Raw genomic sequence first — 12,731 nt, 5'->3', positions numbered from 1 at the left:
AAGTATGAGACAAATATGTTTTACAAAAGGACAAACAAAAATTAATGAAGTATTTTTTCCAAAATAACAGTATACGGCTTTGGACAGTAACAACTTAAGTCAAAGATGAAAAACTGAGTTATCCAAGCTGCTCAATATTTATTTGTACTTTGCTTTGGACTTTACAGGAGTACATGAAATTGAAAAGAAAGGTAAAATTACATATAAATGTACATTTTTTGTATGAGAATTGAGCTCAACAAAACATTGAATACATTATCTTAAAAGTACACAATGTATATATAGTGTCAATATCAAATGGATAGTTATTTTGTAGTACGATATTTGTACAAAAAAACACAACCATCAGCATTTTTGCATTCATTCCTTAAGTTTTTCATGAAAAACAAGAAAAAGGTTGAAGAAACACTCCTCAAATTCAGAATTCATATCATGGTGATTATGTTAATGGAATTTTATGATTGTGTGACCACATCTTCACAGTTAAAAAAAGGCATAACTTAAATAATGAGACTTGGATAACAAAATGGACTCAACTGAAAATCTCTATGCTGTAACCTTGTTGGAAAATCTTGGCTGTTTCAGTACCTACCACCATTAAGAGTAGTTGTTAGTCTACCCTGAGACTTGGCAAGAAGCATTTCTCTCAGAAACTTCAGAATTTCATTTGTTCCTTTTTCGATGACATCTCCTGGAGGAAATTCCAAGGGGTTGTTGCTAATGTTAAGACCATTTAATGACTTGATTAAACCTGTAAAAGGTGAACTTTAATAAATATCCATTATATTATTATAATAATAAACTTTAAAAATGGTAATTATAATATTTTTATAATAATAAACTTTCAAAATGTTTGATTAAATATGCCTCCATTTCCTCCTTTGAAAGTGACTAAAGCTTTAAAAATCCTGGGAAAAAACGGGCATGTATATTTTATAATAAAAATAACATACACATACATTTTTTGTACATGCACAATGTATATACTGTACCATATTTAGATTAATGTACATATATGTAGCTTAACATTAGAAAATGTAATTAAGAATGTTACAAATGTTTTAGGTTTGGTATTTTCTTCTTATTTAAGCATCATTACCTCAAAGGTTACGGTGGTACATGTACTGGTACAAGATATACCAGTTATAAAATTGTATATTGCTCCTAAAAGTTCCCAATGAGAAACAGAAATTAAGTAATGATAGAAATAAAGATAAATACATTCTCATTGAACTTTTTTTGAATATTTAGTGGTACCTAATTCTAATGGCAAGCTTCGCAAATTGTTTCCTTCAAGCAACAGATTTCTCAAATGCTGATGCCTTCCTGTGTACACACTGGGTAATCGTAACAGTCCATTCTTTCTCAAATCAAGCCACACAAGATTGGGCAACTTATCGAAGAAATCATCTGGAAGACTGCACAGTTCATTACCTTCTAAATATAAGTACTGAAAAAAAGGTTAAAATAAGATGTGTAGTAAACATATTGAAAGCATATTTCATGAAATCTTAACATCCATGTTGGGTTGATTTATGAGAAATGGAAGTATGGTGCACCTTCTAGTAAGGAAGATGAACAAGAAATATTGAAGTAAACAGAAAGATGGACTCCAAATACATGTACTTGCACACTGCATTCAAAGCACAAACAGGTCTGATTCATAATTTTTATTTACATATATAGTTTCACCTACCTAACAGCACATGTAAGGACTATCACTAAGACAATGATTACAAATAACAAGATAGACATGTACAACTGCCACATTATCAAGCAAGAGTGTGAGCTGCTGCAAGACACTCAAAGAACACATACATGATAATAGTTCAGATAATCATTTGGATTGTTGAGGCATTTTTTTCTAATCTGACATTTATACCTCAGGGGAGGCAACCAAGCAAAATAAAAATTAGCCTCTTAAGACATCATAACTACTTGGACTAACAGCAACATAGGTAATGTACATTGTATAGGGAAAAGTAGTTCTCATTATTACTATATAACTATACTTATCTCAAATGAATATTGGAAAGAATATGATGGCTAATTGACTGGTTGACAAAGGCTCAACATGGTAGACAGGGTCGATATATTATACATGCACATGGCAGACAGGGTCTACATACATATATATGTATTAGACAGGGTTGGCCTGGTAGATAGGGTTGATATAATAAATTAATCCTTCATGTCATCTTTGTGTTGTTATGTACCTTTTATTTACAATGTTTAATGTTACAATGTGGTAAACGCAAGACTTTTCATTCCGTTTTGTAAACTTTCCTTTCATCTGTGGCAACATCCCTTCAGCACTTGCCTGAGGAGTTTTCATATCACAACTCACACTTTATGCCAGAGCTTGCCATAACTACACAGACTTTTTGAACAGCCCTACACTTCATATAATTAGGCTTCTGGAACAGTTTTGTTGCTACAAGATTGAAATCATCACTACACAAGTTTTATTGTCATCATCATGAACTCATGGATTGTCACGGCGTAACCATCTGCACCATAAGAACCAATATGTTCAAAATGTCATAGTTTTCCTTTCCTTTTTCGTCTACCCCGGACTTGACTTTTTATGAGCAACTCAGTGGGTGTTTCTAGAAAAGCTGAGGACATGTATCCTACCAGTGCACCCGGTCCATGTTCTCAGTTTTTAGTCAAGGTTTCTCATTTACTTTTGTTACTTTGCACATATTATTTTTTGTTCTTTGTAGTGTGTGTCTGTTTCCCATGTTCGGACTTAGTCCCTGGATTACATTTTTTTTATTTCTGCTAGTATCTTGGTTCCCATGTATACTCTAACTTTCAAAGGTCAAATATACATCAAGATATCGATTCAATTCTTCTTAATCATTTTGCACAATTTAACCTCACAAAATTAAATAAGACAATAAAAGTATGAATTTACATTAGTTTTTTAAAAAGTCTCTGATATTTTGTGTACATGCATTAAACCTCAATTTTCAATGTATACCACATGAAACTAGAGGTACCCAGGAGCCTGAATTGCTCACCTTATTAAAGTTTGCCTTTTAAGGGAAATAAATTTAACAAGGAGTAGTCCAACAATTTTGACTCAAGAAGACTTTGGTAGAACTTATTGTAAGGATCATTTCAGCAACTAAAAGTTTCTTTCTATCTATCATAGTTTTCAAGATACATTTGTACTGGCTGAAAACTAAAAAAAAAAAAAAACAAATAGATTTCATCATGCTTAACTCCTTAACCTCGTCATAATTTTACTAAACCTAACACTTTTGTAAATATACATGTATGTGAAAAACTTCTGTCTGACCCCTATGTTCTATTTTTAGTAAGGGCAGCCATGTTTTTCAGCGAATCAAAAATCCTAACCTCAGTTCTATGCAGGATACCCCAAGAAAAATTCATACTTAGTTTGGTTCCAATTGGTCAAGTAGTGTAAGAGGAGAAGAGTTTTGAAAAATTGTTAACAATGATGGAAGCCAAGTGATGGCAATAGCTCACATGGCAGTCAGCCAGGTAAGCTAAAAAGTAATTCTCAAAGTTTCACTGTGAATTCCCAGGACAAATGACATCTTAATGTTGCATGCCATTGAGAAGCTTGGAAAATAAGGCTTCCAAAATCATTATGCTAATGGTACCATGATTGCTGAAATTTTTCACAAAATTGACTTGAATAAATAATACTGAAAGTCCACATTTTGACCTTTTCTGCTAACTGACAGTGTGGAGGCAAATTATTCACACATGTCAACAATATTCATACACTTTTGTAGTACATTACAATTATAATTTTTTAAAGTACACATTCTCAGCTTCATTTTGACCTCTTTCCATCAACATAAACACTGAGTATGCTCTTACAATGCATAATTCTAAATTCAGTGCATTTTTGGTACTATACAGGGAGTGGCCATTAAACCCAGAAGTGGTACATGTACAAATGTACTGTACACATAAGTGAGACATGAATGTTGGTAATTTTATCAGATAGTAATGCCCCTTTGTCTTTGACCATCAATAATTTCTGATGGCCATGGGACATGGAATACAGCAACTGTTCATCACAACTAATGATTTTATGTTCTTTAATACTTCTTTCATTTTTTTAAGAAAAAAAAACAAAAACAAACTTGGTTTGTTTCACGTCAAAAATCTGATTATCAAATACAAAAATGCTTTGAAAAGTTCAATGTGACCTCAATTACAGGTGCGTAGATAGTCTGAAGCTCCAGCTTCAACATAGTTTTGTCAAAAAGAAAAAAAAACATGAGAGAAAGAGAGAGAGAGGGGGAGGGAAAGGGGGTGATGGTTCACTACATGTCTACTGACAAAGGTAGTATATCATTTTGTACTGTTGATCCTGTATGTCTTATTACTTCAAAGTATCAGATGTATTTACGATGAACATGTTAATAGATTTGTGTTTGGATCCCTTTATTTATAAGGTTTAAATTTTTGCCTTTTGATGAAGATATCAAAGAACTAAAGGAGAAAGTTCAGTAAGGACCCCTTTTGGCCTCTTAATTTGGCATTTTTGAAAATTTGATTATTGCTGATTCCTAGGCAGTAGTAGTATAGTAATATGGTCGCAAACACTGCATATAAGATGTTTTTGATGAGATTTATGACATTTTTCCAGAAATATCAGTATGCATTTATGTAACTTTTACAAAAACCTTAAACTTTTAACATTTCTGCAATCTTTAAGATGGTTTTTGTATGGAATGGAAGTGACCACACATCAGTTGACTGAAGACACTTTTACAGGAGTTATAATTGACAATTATACACAAAATATATGAAGCAGGGGAGTCAATAGGCTGGTGGCCATTGTTAAAAGAGTGAAAAACTGCACAAAATTTTGTGTTTTCTAGCCTTTTAACAGATTTTCCCAATCTCAGGCAAGTTTGAAGGGCGTATATGACCGCATATGTTCAAATTATTACTATAAACCAATCAAATCAACTATAACACACATTAAACAGCTGGAGAAACAACATAAACTTTTCTTCATGGAGACTTTGTTTTTGAGGCCAAATTTTGCCCTTACTGAACAAACTTCTTTACTCAGTATCCATCGATTCTGAAGGTGGCAGTTTTTACCATAAGAAATGCGCAATTTCTCCTTATTTTAAATGATTCACACATAAAGTTATTCTAAGAAAATCATCTATAAACCAAAGTTGATGAACCTACATAGTATTGATGCTCCCAATGCCAATAAAGATGTTCTGTGGCCACATCTACAACCTGCTCAACTGATAAAAAATTTAGCCTTTTTCTGGGCCTACATTGCAGCTATTTGGACCTAGGGAAAGCATCTACAGCAGTATAATAAAAAAAAGATGAGTTAAAAAATGGAACTGTTGACAAAAGTAGCCAGACAATGAAAATAAATGTTTTTGTACAGAATGTAGTAAGTATGCAGAAGTATCTGTTATACATGTAGGAAGAGAAGTTTTCAGTCATCATGGAGTACCAACTATCCATAGCTGTGATTTCACATTTTTGACTGCCTTTCCTGTGATTGTTAGCTTTTTGGATGATCTGCAACAAGATGATGATGCTACGGTACATATTGCTATTGCTGCTCAATCAAAAAGTTTGACTTAATCGTCGGTTATGTTGTGGCACACAATGTTCAGTTATCTGCAATTCTTCAAACCAAAGACTTTGATTCAAGCAGTTTCAGAAGCAAAGGTCATCATATCTCTTTGGCTGGAAAAGCAAGATATTATCACTGAGTGGGACTCTATATAAGAACAAGCAGTTGAGATAGGAAACTGTGTAGAAGTGATTCCCTGTGACCCTCAAGGAGCTTCAATACAGCAACACTGTGTAAATGGTTAGTCAGCAAACCCAAATCATATTGGAAACAAGCCATGTTTCTTCCATTCATTGACTATCTTTTCCAGGAGCTTTGCGATAGACTGATAAAAAACAAAGATAGTTTTCTTGCTCAGCATGTTAATTCAATGATAGATTGTCTCACTGTTGATGTTACAAACTCTTTGACACTTTCAGGTCTAACCTGGCAGACACAACATTAGATGAATTCAAACTTGAAGTCCTTTAGTGGAAACCCAAGTGGAATAGCGTATATAAGTGTAGATGAAGCTGAGAAGCTAGACTTGCTAAAAGTTCCTCTTCATTACATATACATTGTACATATATGACATACATGTAGGAAAATCTATGTAATTATCTCTCTGATAACGCCATAACTTATTGCTAAAATCCTGCAAGAATTAGTAGATTTGCTATCAGAGAGATACATGCAAACTGTCTATCCAGATTTGAATAAATGTATGCTCCTCTTACGGTGCATGCCTGTTGCCACTGCTACGACCGAGTGTGTGTATAGTCAAAACATTTCCGTTCGACTATTGCATGCAATTACATTTACTAAGTTATAGTTTATTTCTCTGTAAGTAAGGACCCTGGTAAGGACCAAAGACTTCAGAGAAGAACACAACTCTGACCTGGATTATACTCATATAAAACTGTATCTCATTTCTAGTATACTAGAGTAAATATTCGAGCTCTCTTTTTATATTATTCAATACAATGATCCAGTTTTGAGAATTTTTCTAGGATTAAATTTTTGGAATTGTACGTCTGAGATAAAGAAACCTCAGTCACATCAGTTCTATGTTGAAAATATTTTCAACATAGAACTGATGTGACTGAGGTTTCTTTAATCCAAGCAGATACAATTTAGGGCTTATCCCAAATAAAAAAAATCTTGTCACCTTGCATGTCAGTTTTGCATTCTTGATATACATGTAATATGATTTGTCCATTTTTTAGGTCAAGAACGGTAACTATTTTGGTGAACCAGTATACATGATGTATGCATGTTATTTTCATCATTTCCATTATTATTCATTTAGCGTATATTAGTATATAGGGGACCACAAAAAGAAATACATGTAAATGCTGGTAATTTCTTGACATGATTTTTCGTCTCCAATTAACGAAAATTCCAGGGCTTCCAGGAGGCTTTGCCTCCCTCGGCCCCCACCAGGACCCCCTAGGGGTCTTAAGTGGACCCAGACCCCTTGCCATGATGAGCTTCCACATGCATCCCTTGGAATACATTAATTTATAAACGATAAAAATCAAACCATGCTTGCTGTCTACTGTGCATGCCATGTCAACCCTTGTTGACCTTTTTAACTTGTCAACCTTATTGTACATTGTATGGGTTAAGAAACAAAATCACAACTGTGTTTACTTACATTTGTAACTAAATGACCAACTTGAACAAAAGCTACACGTAGGATGATAGATATTAAATGTATTTATTCTTCAGTGCAATGAGTTAATGTAATCCTACTTTAATTAAGAGATCCCCACAGTCAATATTTTTAGTGGAGTCTCTAGCAGCACGCCCAACTGAAAAGACCTAGGTCCTATTTGTACTCAAATTTACCTCTAAATGAGACAGTTCTAATAGCTCTTCTGGGATCTGACGGACCCCTTTGCCACAGAGATCAACAGTATTAGAACCTAAAGCCTTTGCTTGGGCGATAATTCTGAAAATTATATCTTCTAATTTCTTTGTTTTCGCAACCCCTCTCTCAGTTGGAGTTTCGAGTGGAATCCCATTTTCAACAGGAGTTGCAGTTCCTAATCTTTCTATTTCACTTGATTCTGACTCATTCGAAACAGAATCTTGTTCGTCATTTTCTACTACAAATGTATCTTCTCCGTTTTCTTCATAAACGTGTGTCATTTTCTCTCAAAAACACGTTTTATTCACTACACTGTCGATATCCACATGGTATGCTGCAAAATCATAACAAATATGGCGGCTTAAACAACCCAATCACCAAGGAGATCATGGTCATGTGATCAAATTTCTCGGTCGAATGAGCATGAGGGCAATGGTGCGTGAAAGTAAGCAGATTGGTACTGATTCTGAGCTGTGTGGAAGAATGCAATATTTATAAGCTTTGATTGTACAGTATCACCGTTGTCAGGTATGTCAGGTAGATGCATTTTATGTGTTGCATTTGTTAAAGTAAAATAATGAAATTATTGAGAACGTAATTTGCCTTCAAAATCAGACTGTCATCTGAAATAAAAAAAATCAATGACTGGTATTAGAGAATATTGAGGTGACAAGAGATGGGACCGGATTGTTTATATATTATATAAATAATGAATTATTGTTTACATTTGTCTAAATATAACATTCTCATAGAACTATAGATTATTTCTGTACTAAACTCTCATCATGTTGTTATGTTCACACAATAAATCAACTGCATTTATTTGACTTCCTACTTAAAAGTATTATTTTTTTTATTTAGTCACTTAAAATAAAATTTAATATTTAATAATAGTTTTTAAAAAGTATGAATTAAAAACAATATTAAAATAAAACATTGACGGACAGAATTGAAAACAAAATCTATATAATGATGTGAATGATCATTTAAAAATTTCTCATGTTTTTTTAAGCTTACATGTAAGTGTAATAAGTTTTTGAAATTGAAGAAGGATGTTTCTTCCTATTAAATTTCTAATTATAGTAACATGTACTTCCTTGCATACCTGCAACAAAAACAAGATAATAAATAATATAACATATTACAACATAAAACTTGAAGCATATTTCTTTTATACTCCCATCTTAATTAAAATAAATCTTTTTATTTTAGATGCATTTTGTTGATGAACCTTAAATTCATTAAAATATTTGTGATGTGAATTTAAATTCTTAATTCAAGAAATGGGAGGTGCTCAGTCCTCCAGGAGGGAGTCTTTTGATCTCCAAGGAGAGGGTAAGATTCTTTATAGCCATAGTTTATTAGTTTTGTATTTTCAGCAACTATTCAGGGAATGGTTACATTGTACATTTGTACTTCAGAACATGTACAGTGACATAATATATATGTTTAAGCATTTGTAAATATTTGTTCATTAAGATCTCACCAACATCAATATTTGTAAATTCAGTAGAATTATTGTAGAACAATTAAGCTGTATTTAATTGTATATATCAATCACTTTTATTAATATGAAACAAATCACTAAGAATGCAAAACATGCATCATTTATTGATATTTCTTCTGTAAATTATATCTTATGTTAATTATAATGACATCATTCTGTAGTTTGTGAGAAATAATTAAAGTATACATCATCTATGTTCTTGTAAAAGTTTCAGTACAGGGAGAGTTTTTAGCCTCAGTTTTAAAATCAATTTCTCTCAGTGAACCCAATCTGGGGAGATATGCATATACACATGTACATGTCCATGAAGTATAAATAAATGTATTTGATCTGTGGAGGAGACTACGTGTAACCTGAAGTTTGATTCTTTGTTCTGACATTGATTTAAAGCGTCTGACTTTTATTTAAGTCGATCAAGTTCCTTTATACTTAAATGAGCCCCAAAAGTCAGAATTGCATAGCTACATCTAAGTCTCAATGTACGTTTACAAGTTAATAATTTTCATTGATAGAATTTCAAATTGGTCCCTTACCTTTCAGTGAGTAACAGGAACTACATAATTTGGAAATGAATTTAGAATCCTAGCAGTAGCTTGTAAAATGATTCAAATAAGCATAAAAATTGTATATAACTATCATCCCAATTAAAAGTTGGTGAAAACCTTAAATATGAAAGGTACAATGTACATCAATTTTGGTTAGACCAAGAAAAAAATATGTGTTTAAGGATACATTGGAATAAAAAATGGGGTAAGTATAAAGTATGTAGGTAAAATCATTTTAATATGTAGAATTATTTTATATAGACGTCTTGCTCATGCACTTAAAAATGATAGTTTAGCAGCATTTCATATCAAGTAAGGTAGAACTACACATCCACACAATACTGATCATTCAAAATTTCAATTTAAATTCGCATTGTCTTTTATTTTTGTTTTATTTCATTTCTTTTTTATTTTGTTTCTCAGTGTGTAATCTTGACAACTTATTTTTAGTTTTAAATGTAGCCAATCACATAGAATCCATGTATGGATATCAAATGCATTAATAAAATATAGTTCAAACTTCTACATGTATATATGTATTTGAATTTTTCGTTGACAATCAATCATGTAAAATATAATTTCAATCATATACTGTGAAAACAGGCAATATATTTATAAGAAATAATCAGTTTGATACATTTTTATATTTATCCGCCAGATCTCTTTCGCGGTGGAAGTACATGTACATTTACTTTTAAGGATGTTATCAACCAGAAGTCTTTTTGATTGACATCAGATGGTTTTAAGACACAGAAGTCACATGACTTCCAAGTAAATATTATGTTTCATATTTCAATTAACTATTTATTTGGTTCAACAGTAAACCAATGTATGAAAGTAAAAAAACAGTTTTTATTGAAAATATTCTGGACACAGATGCCCCCACTGGAGCCACTGGTTTCATGGTTGTCATAACCTTTGTCTGATGAAATGTGAGGTTGTAAGCTCCAACCATTACTTTGCCATAGTTAAGCATTACGGGTGTCAGATGATGTTGAAGTGAACTCAATACTGACTGTCAGAAAAAAATATCAACAAAATATGCTAGGGTACATGTAGGCAGAAATAATTGGGTTGATAGGGTAACCTTGAGCAGGAAGTTTATTTCAACAGAAATGTAAAAGTTTTACTGTAAAATGGTTTTATTTTCTGTAAGAACCTAAACTGAAAGTTTGAGATACTTAAAACTAATTCTACATAAGGAAACTACGATTTTATTTTCATACGTGGGGAGGGAGGCTAGGATGAATTTAAATAAATGATGATGTATGACAAAATCTTTACATTCAATCAGTAAGTTTTTTCTACTTGTAAAATCATGCAGTTCTCAAATATGTTTAAATGTACTTGCATAACACATCAAATTATACAGCATACCGCTACTGCAGCATTAAAACTTTATTGACATGATGGAATTGCGTATTAATACCCATTATTTTGCTCAAATATCAGTGCAGGTTCGGATTTTAATGTGCTGTTTGTGAATTCCTACAGGAAAATAATATTTGTATTTAATATCAAATGCATTGACTTTTTGTACAATCACATCACAACTCAAGATAATGTTACGATTGGAAAGTGAATAATTGACAAGTTGAATGCTTTTGGGTTCTATATCATAGATTTTTTCCCCCAATATTTATTTGCCTAAACAGGAATACTAATTGTAAAGTTCAAAATGATAATTGACTCTTAGTGTAAGGAGACAGTCCTTAATTGGAAATCAGGATATCTAGAATATGATACATGTACTAGGAAGCAAATTGATATGATTTATTAGATACATGTACAATCTACAGTTGTTTACTAATTTTCACAGTTGCTAATTTGGTAAAGTTTGATTCTGTCAAGTGAACATTTTTTTGGTGTAAAAAATAATTAGTATTTTACCAAGTTAAAAATAAGTTTCCAAAGTACATTTTTCATATCTTGTTGGTGAAACAGCCAGTGCACAGTGTTTTACCAACCATGTATTTTTTTTAGTAAACCCAGTGATCTCCCCAGGGTCATATAGCATCACATTGTCCTGATGCTATGCTTTTATCAGGATGCTGTTCAAAAAGAACTTCCCATAGAATCCAATACAAATTTAAGGTGATGCTATGACTTTTAACTGCAAGATGCTGTAGTGAAATTCATGGGTTACCAGGATGATATCCGTAAATGTTAGAGAGAACACTGATACCCCCAATCATGTTTATGATTTAAGGAGGCTGTCAGTTGGAAGACCCAGGCAGTGGGTGGCACTTCCTGCTTACCACACAACTTAATAATTAATTAGGTAATGCATAACAGAAACTTAAGTAACAGATTTCTTAGCTTCTGTTGGAGGGGAATGCATAGAAATTTTGTATATTGCTTTTGCATGATGACTTGTACCATGTCTCCCATTTTCAGGCTTGTTTCTAATTATCATCTGACTTAGCATTATTCATTTTCTACCATTGGCTCACTACATTATGTACCGTACCTATATATGATTATATTTCAATTCTGCTTGATACATCATTAATAACCTTTTCTGCATGGGAAATAAACAGTAATATTTAATGTTTAAGCTTAGCCTGATGCCAGTCCCTTTAGGTTCAGAATTATATCATTTGCCTTTGAAACTAGTTCATCAAAATATTGGATAAAATCCCTGTGGATGAATATAAGACATGGCAGTGTAAATTTGAATCAATATCAGATTAAAACAAAGAGACTTTTCTGCACAAATAAGTTTCTCTTGTCTCCAGCTATTTATTTCATTTTAGATTTTCTCTCTTTTGTATCTCCAAAAGAATAGTTGAATAACATGACACATTTGTTTTAATATTTTATGTTTTTGATATACATTGTTTATTCTATGGCTTCACAGGTGAAATTTGTGATCATGTACAGTTAACAAACTTTCAGGAAAAAAAGTTCATTTTACTAATTCTTGTATTCAAGACAACAGAAGGAATATTGCATGTTTGCATTTTTAGGTCCAGTGTACTATATCCTTTACATTGAGTCCTAAGTTAGTTTATGATGTACTTATTCTTTTATTAATCTGGTTCAATTGAACTGTTCAGTTTATTTTCTCTCTCCTATATATGACTTATCTGTCTAGCCTGATATTTTAGTTCTCTTAATATTTGTGAAGTTGTATGATCTTATCCATTTAAGTGCCAGTCCATATAAAATACAGACACTGATTATGCTAAAACTTAACCAAGACAAGACTGAGTTGATCATTTA

The 12,731-nt window shown here is 32.3% G+C and overlaps 2 protein-coding genes across 22 annotated transcripts in view; one reads left to right on the top strand and one right to left on the bottom strand.

Annotated features, from left to right (window-relative positions):
• The window catches only part of LOC148620941 (leucine-rich repeat-containing protein 27-like), a 30,940-nt gene extending 23,115 nt beyond the window's left edge, over positions 1-7,825 (bottom strand). For all 19 annotated transcript variants that reach the window (XM_088574850.1, XM_088574851.1, XM_088574845.1 and 16 more), the window contains exons 1-3: positions 7,433-7,825; positions 1,258-1,450; positions 593-751 (exon numbers count right to left, since the gene is read on the bottom strand). In XM_088574850.1, the coding sequence (XP_088430976.1) occupies positions 593-751; positions 1,258-1,450; positions 7,433-7,735 (655 nt within the window). In that variant the 5' untranslated portion in view covers positions 7,736-7,825. The remainder of the gene's footprint in view (positions 1-592; positions 752-1,257; positions 1,451-7,432) is intronic.
• A 43-nt stretch (positions 7,826-7,868) lies between these two features.
• The window catches only part of LOC148620940 (serine/threonine-protein kinase 32B-like), a 74,631-nt gene continuing 69,768 nt past the window's right edge, over positions 7,869-12,731 (top strand). Inside the window, exons 1-2 of one of the 3 annotated variants that reach the window (XM_088574842.1) lie at positions 7,869-7,982; positions 8,667-8,789. In XM_088574842.1, the coding sequence (XP_088430968.1) occupies positions 8,738-8,789 (52 nt within the window). In that variant the 5' untranslated portion in view covers positions 7,869-7,982; positions 8,667-8,737. Of the gene's footprint in view, positions 7,983-8,666; positions 8,790-10,204; positions 10,278-11,609; positions 11,788-12,731 lie in introns of those variants that run through there. The other 2 variants (XM_088574843.1, XM_088574844.1) reach the window with 2 other exon arrangements.

The sequence above is a fragment of the Perna viridis genome, chromosome 3, assembly GCF_037379345.1.
Source record: "Perna viridis isolate PV_CMFRI_1.1 ecotype Kerala chromosome 3, ASM3737934v1, whole genome shotgun sequence".
Taxonomy (NCBI): Eukaryota; Metazoa; Mollusca; class Bivalvia; order Mytilida; family Mytilidae; genus Perna; species Perna viridis.
This window is presented reverse-complemented; position numbering and strand designations above follow the sequence as displayed.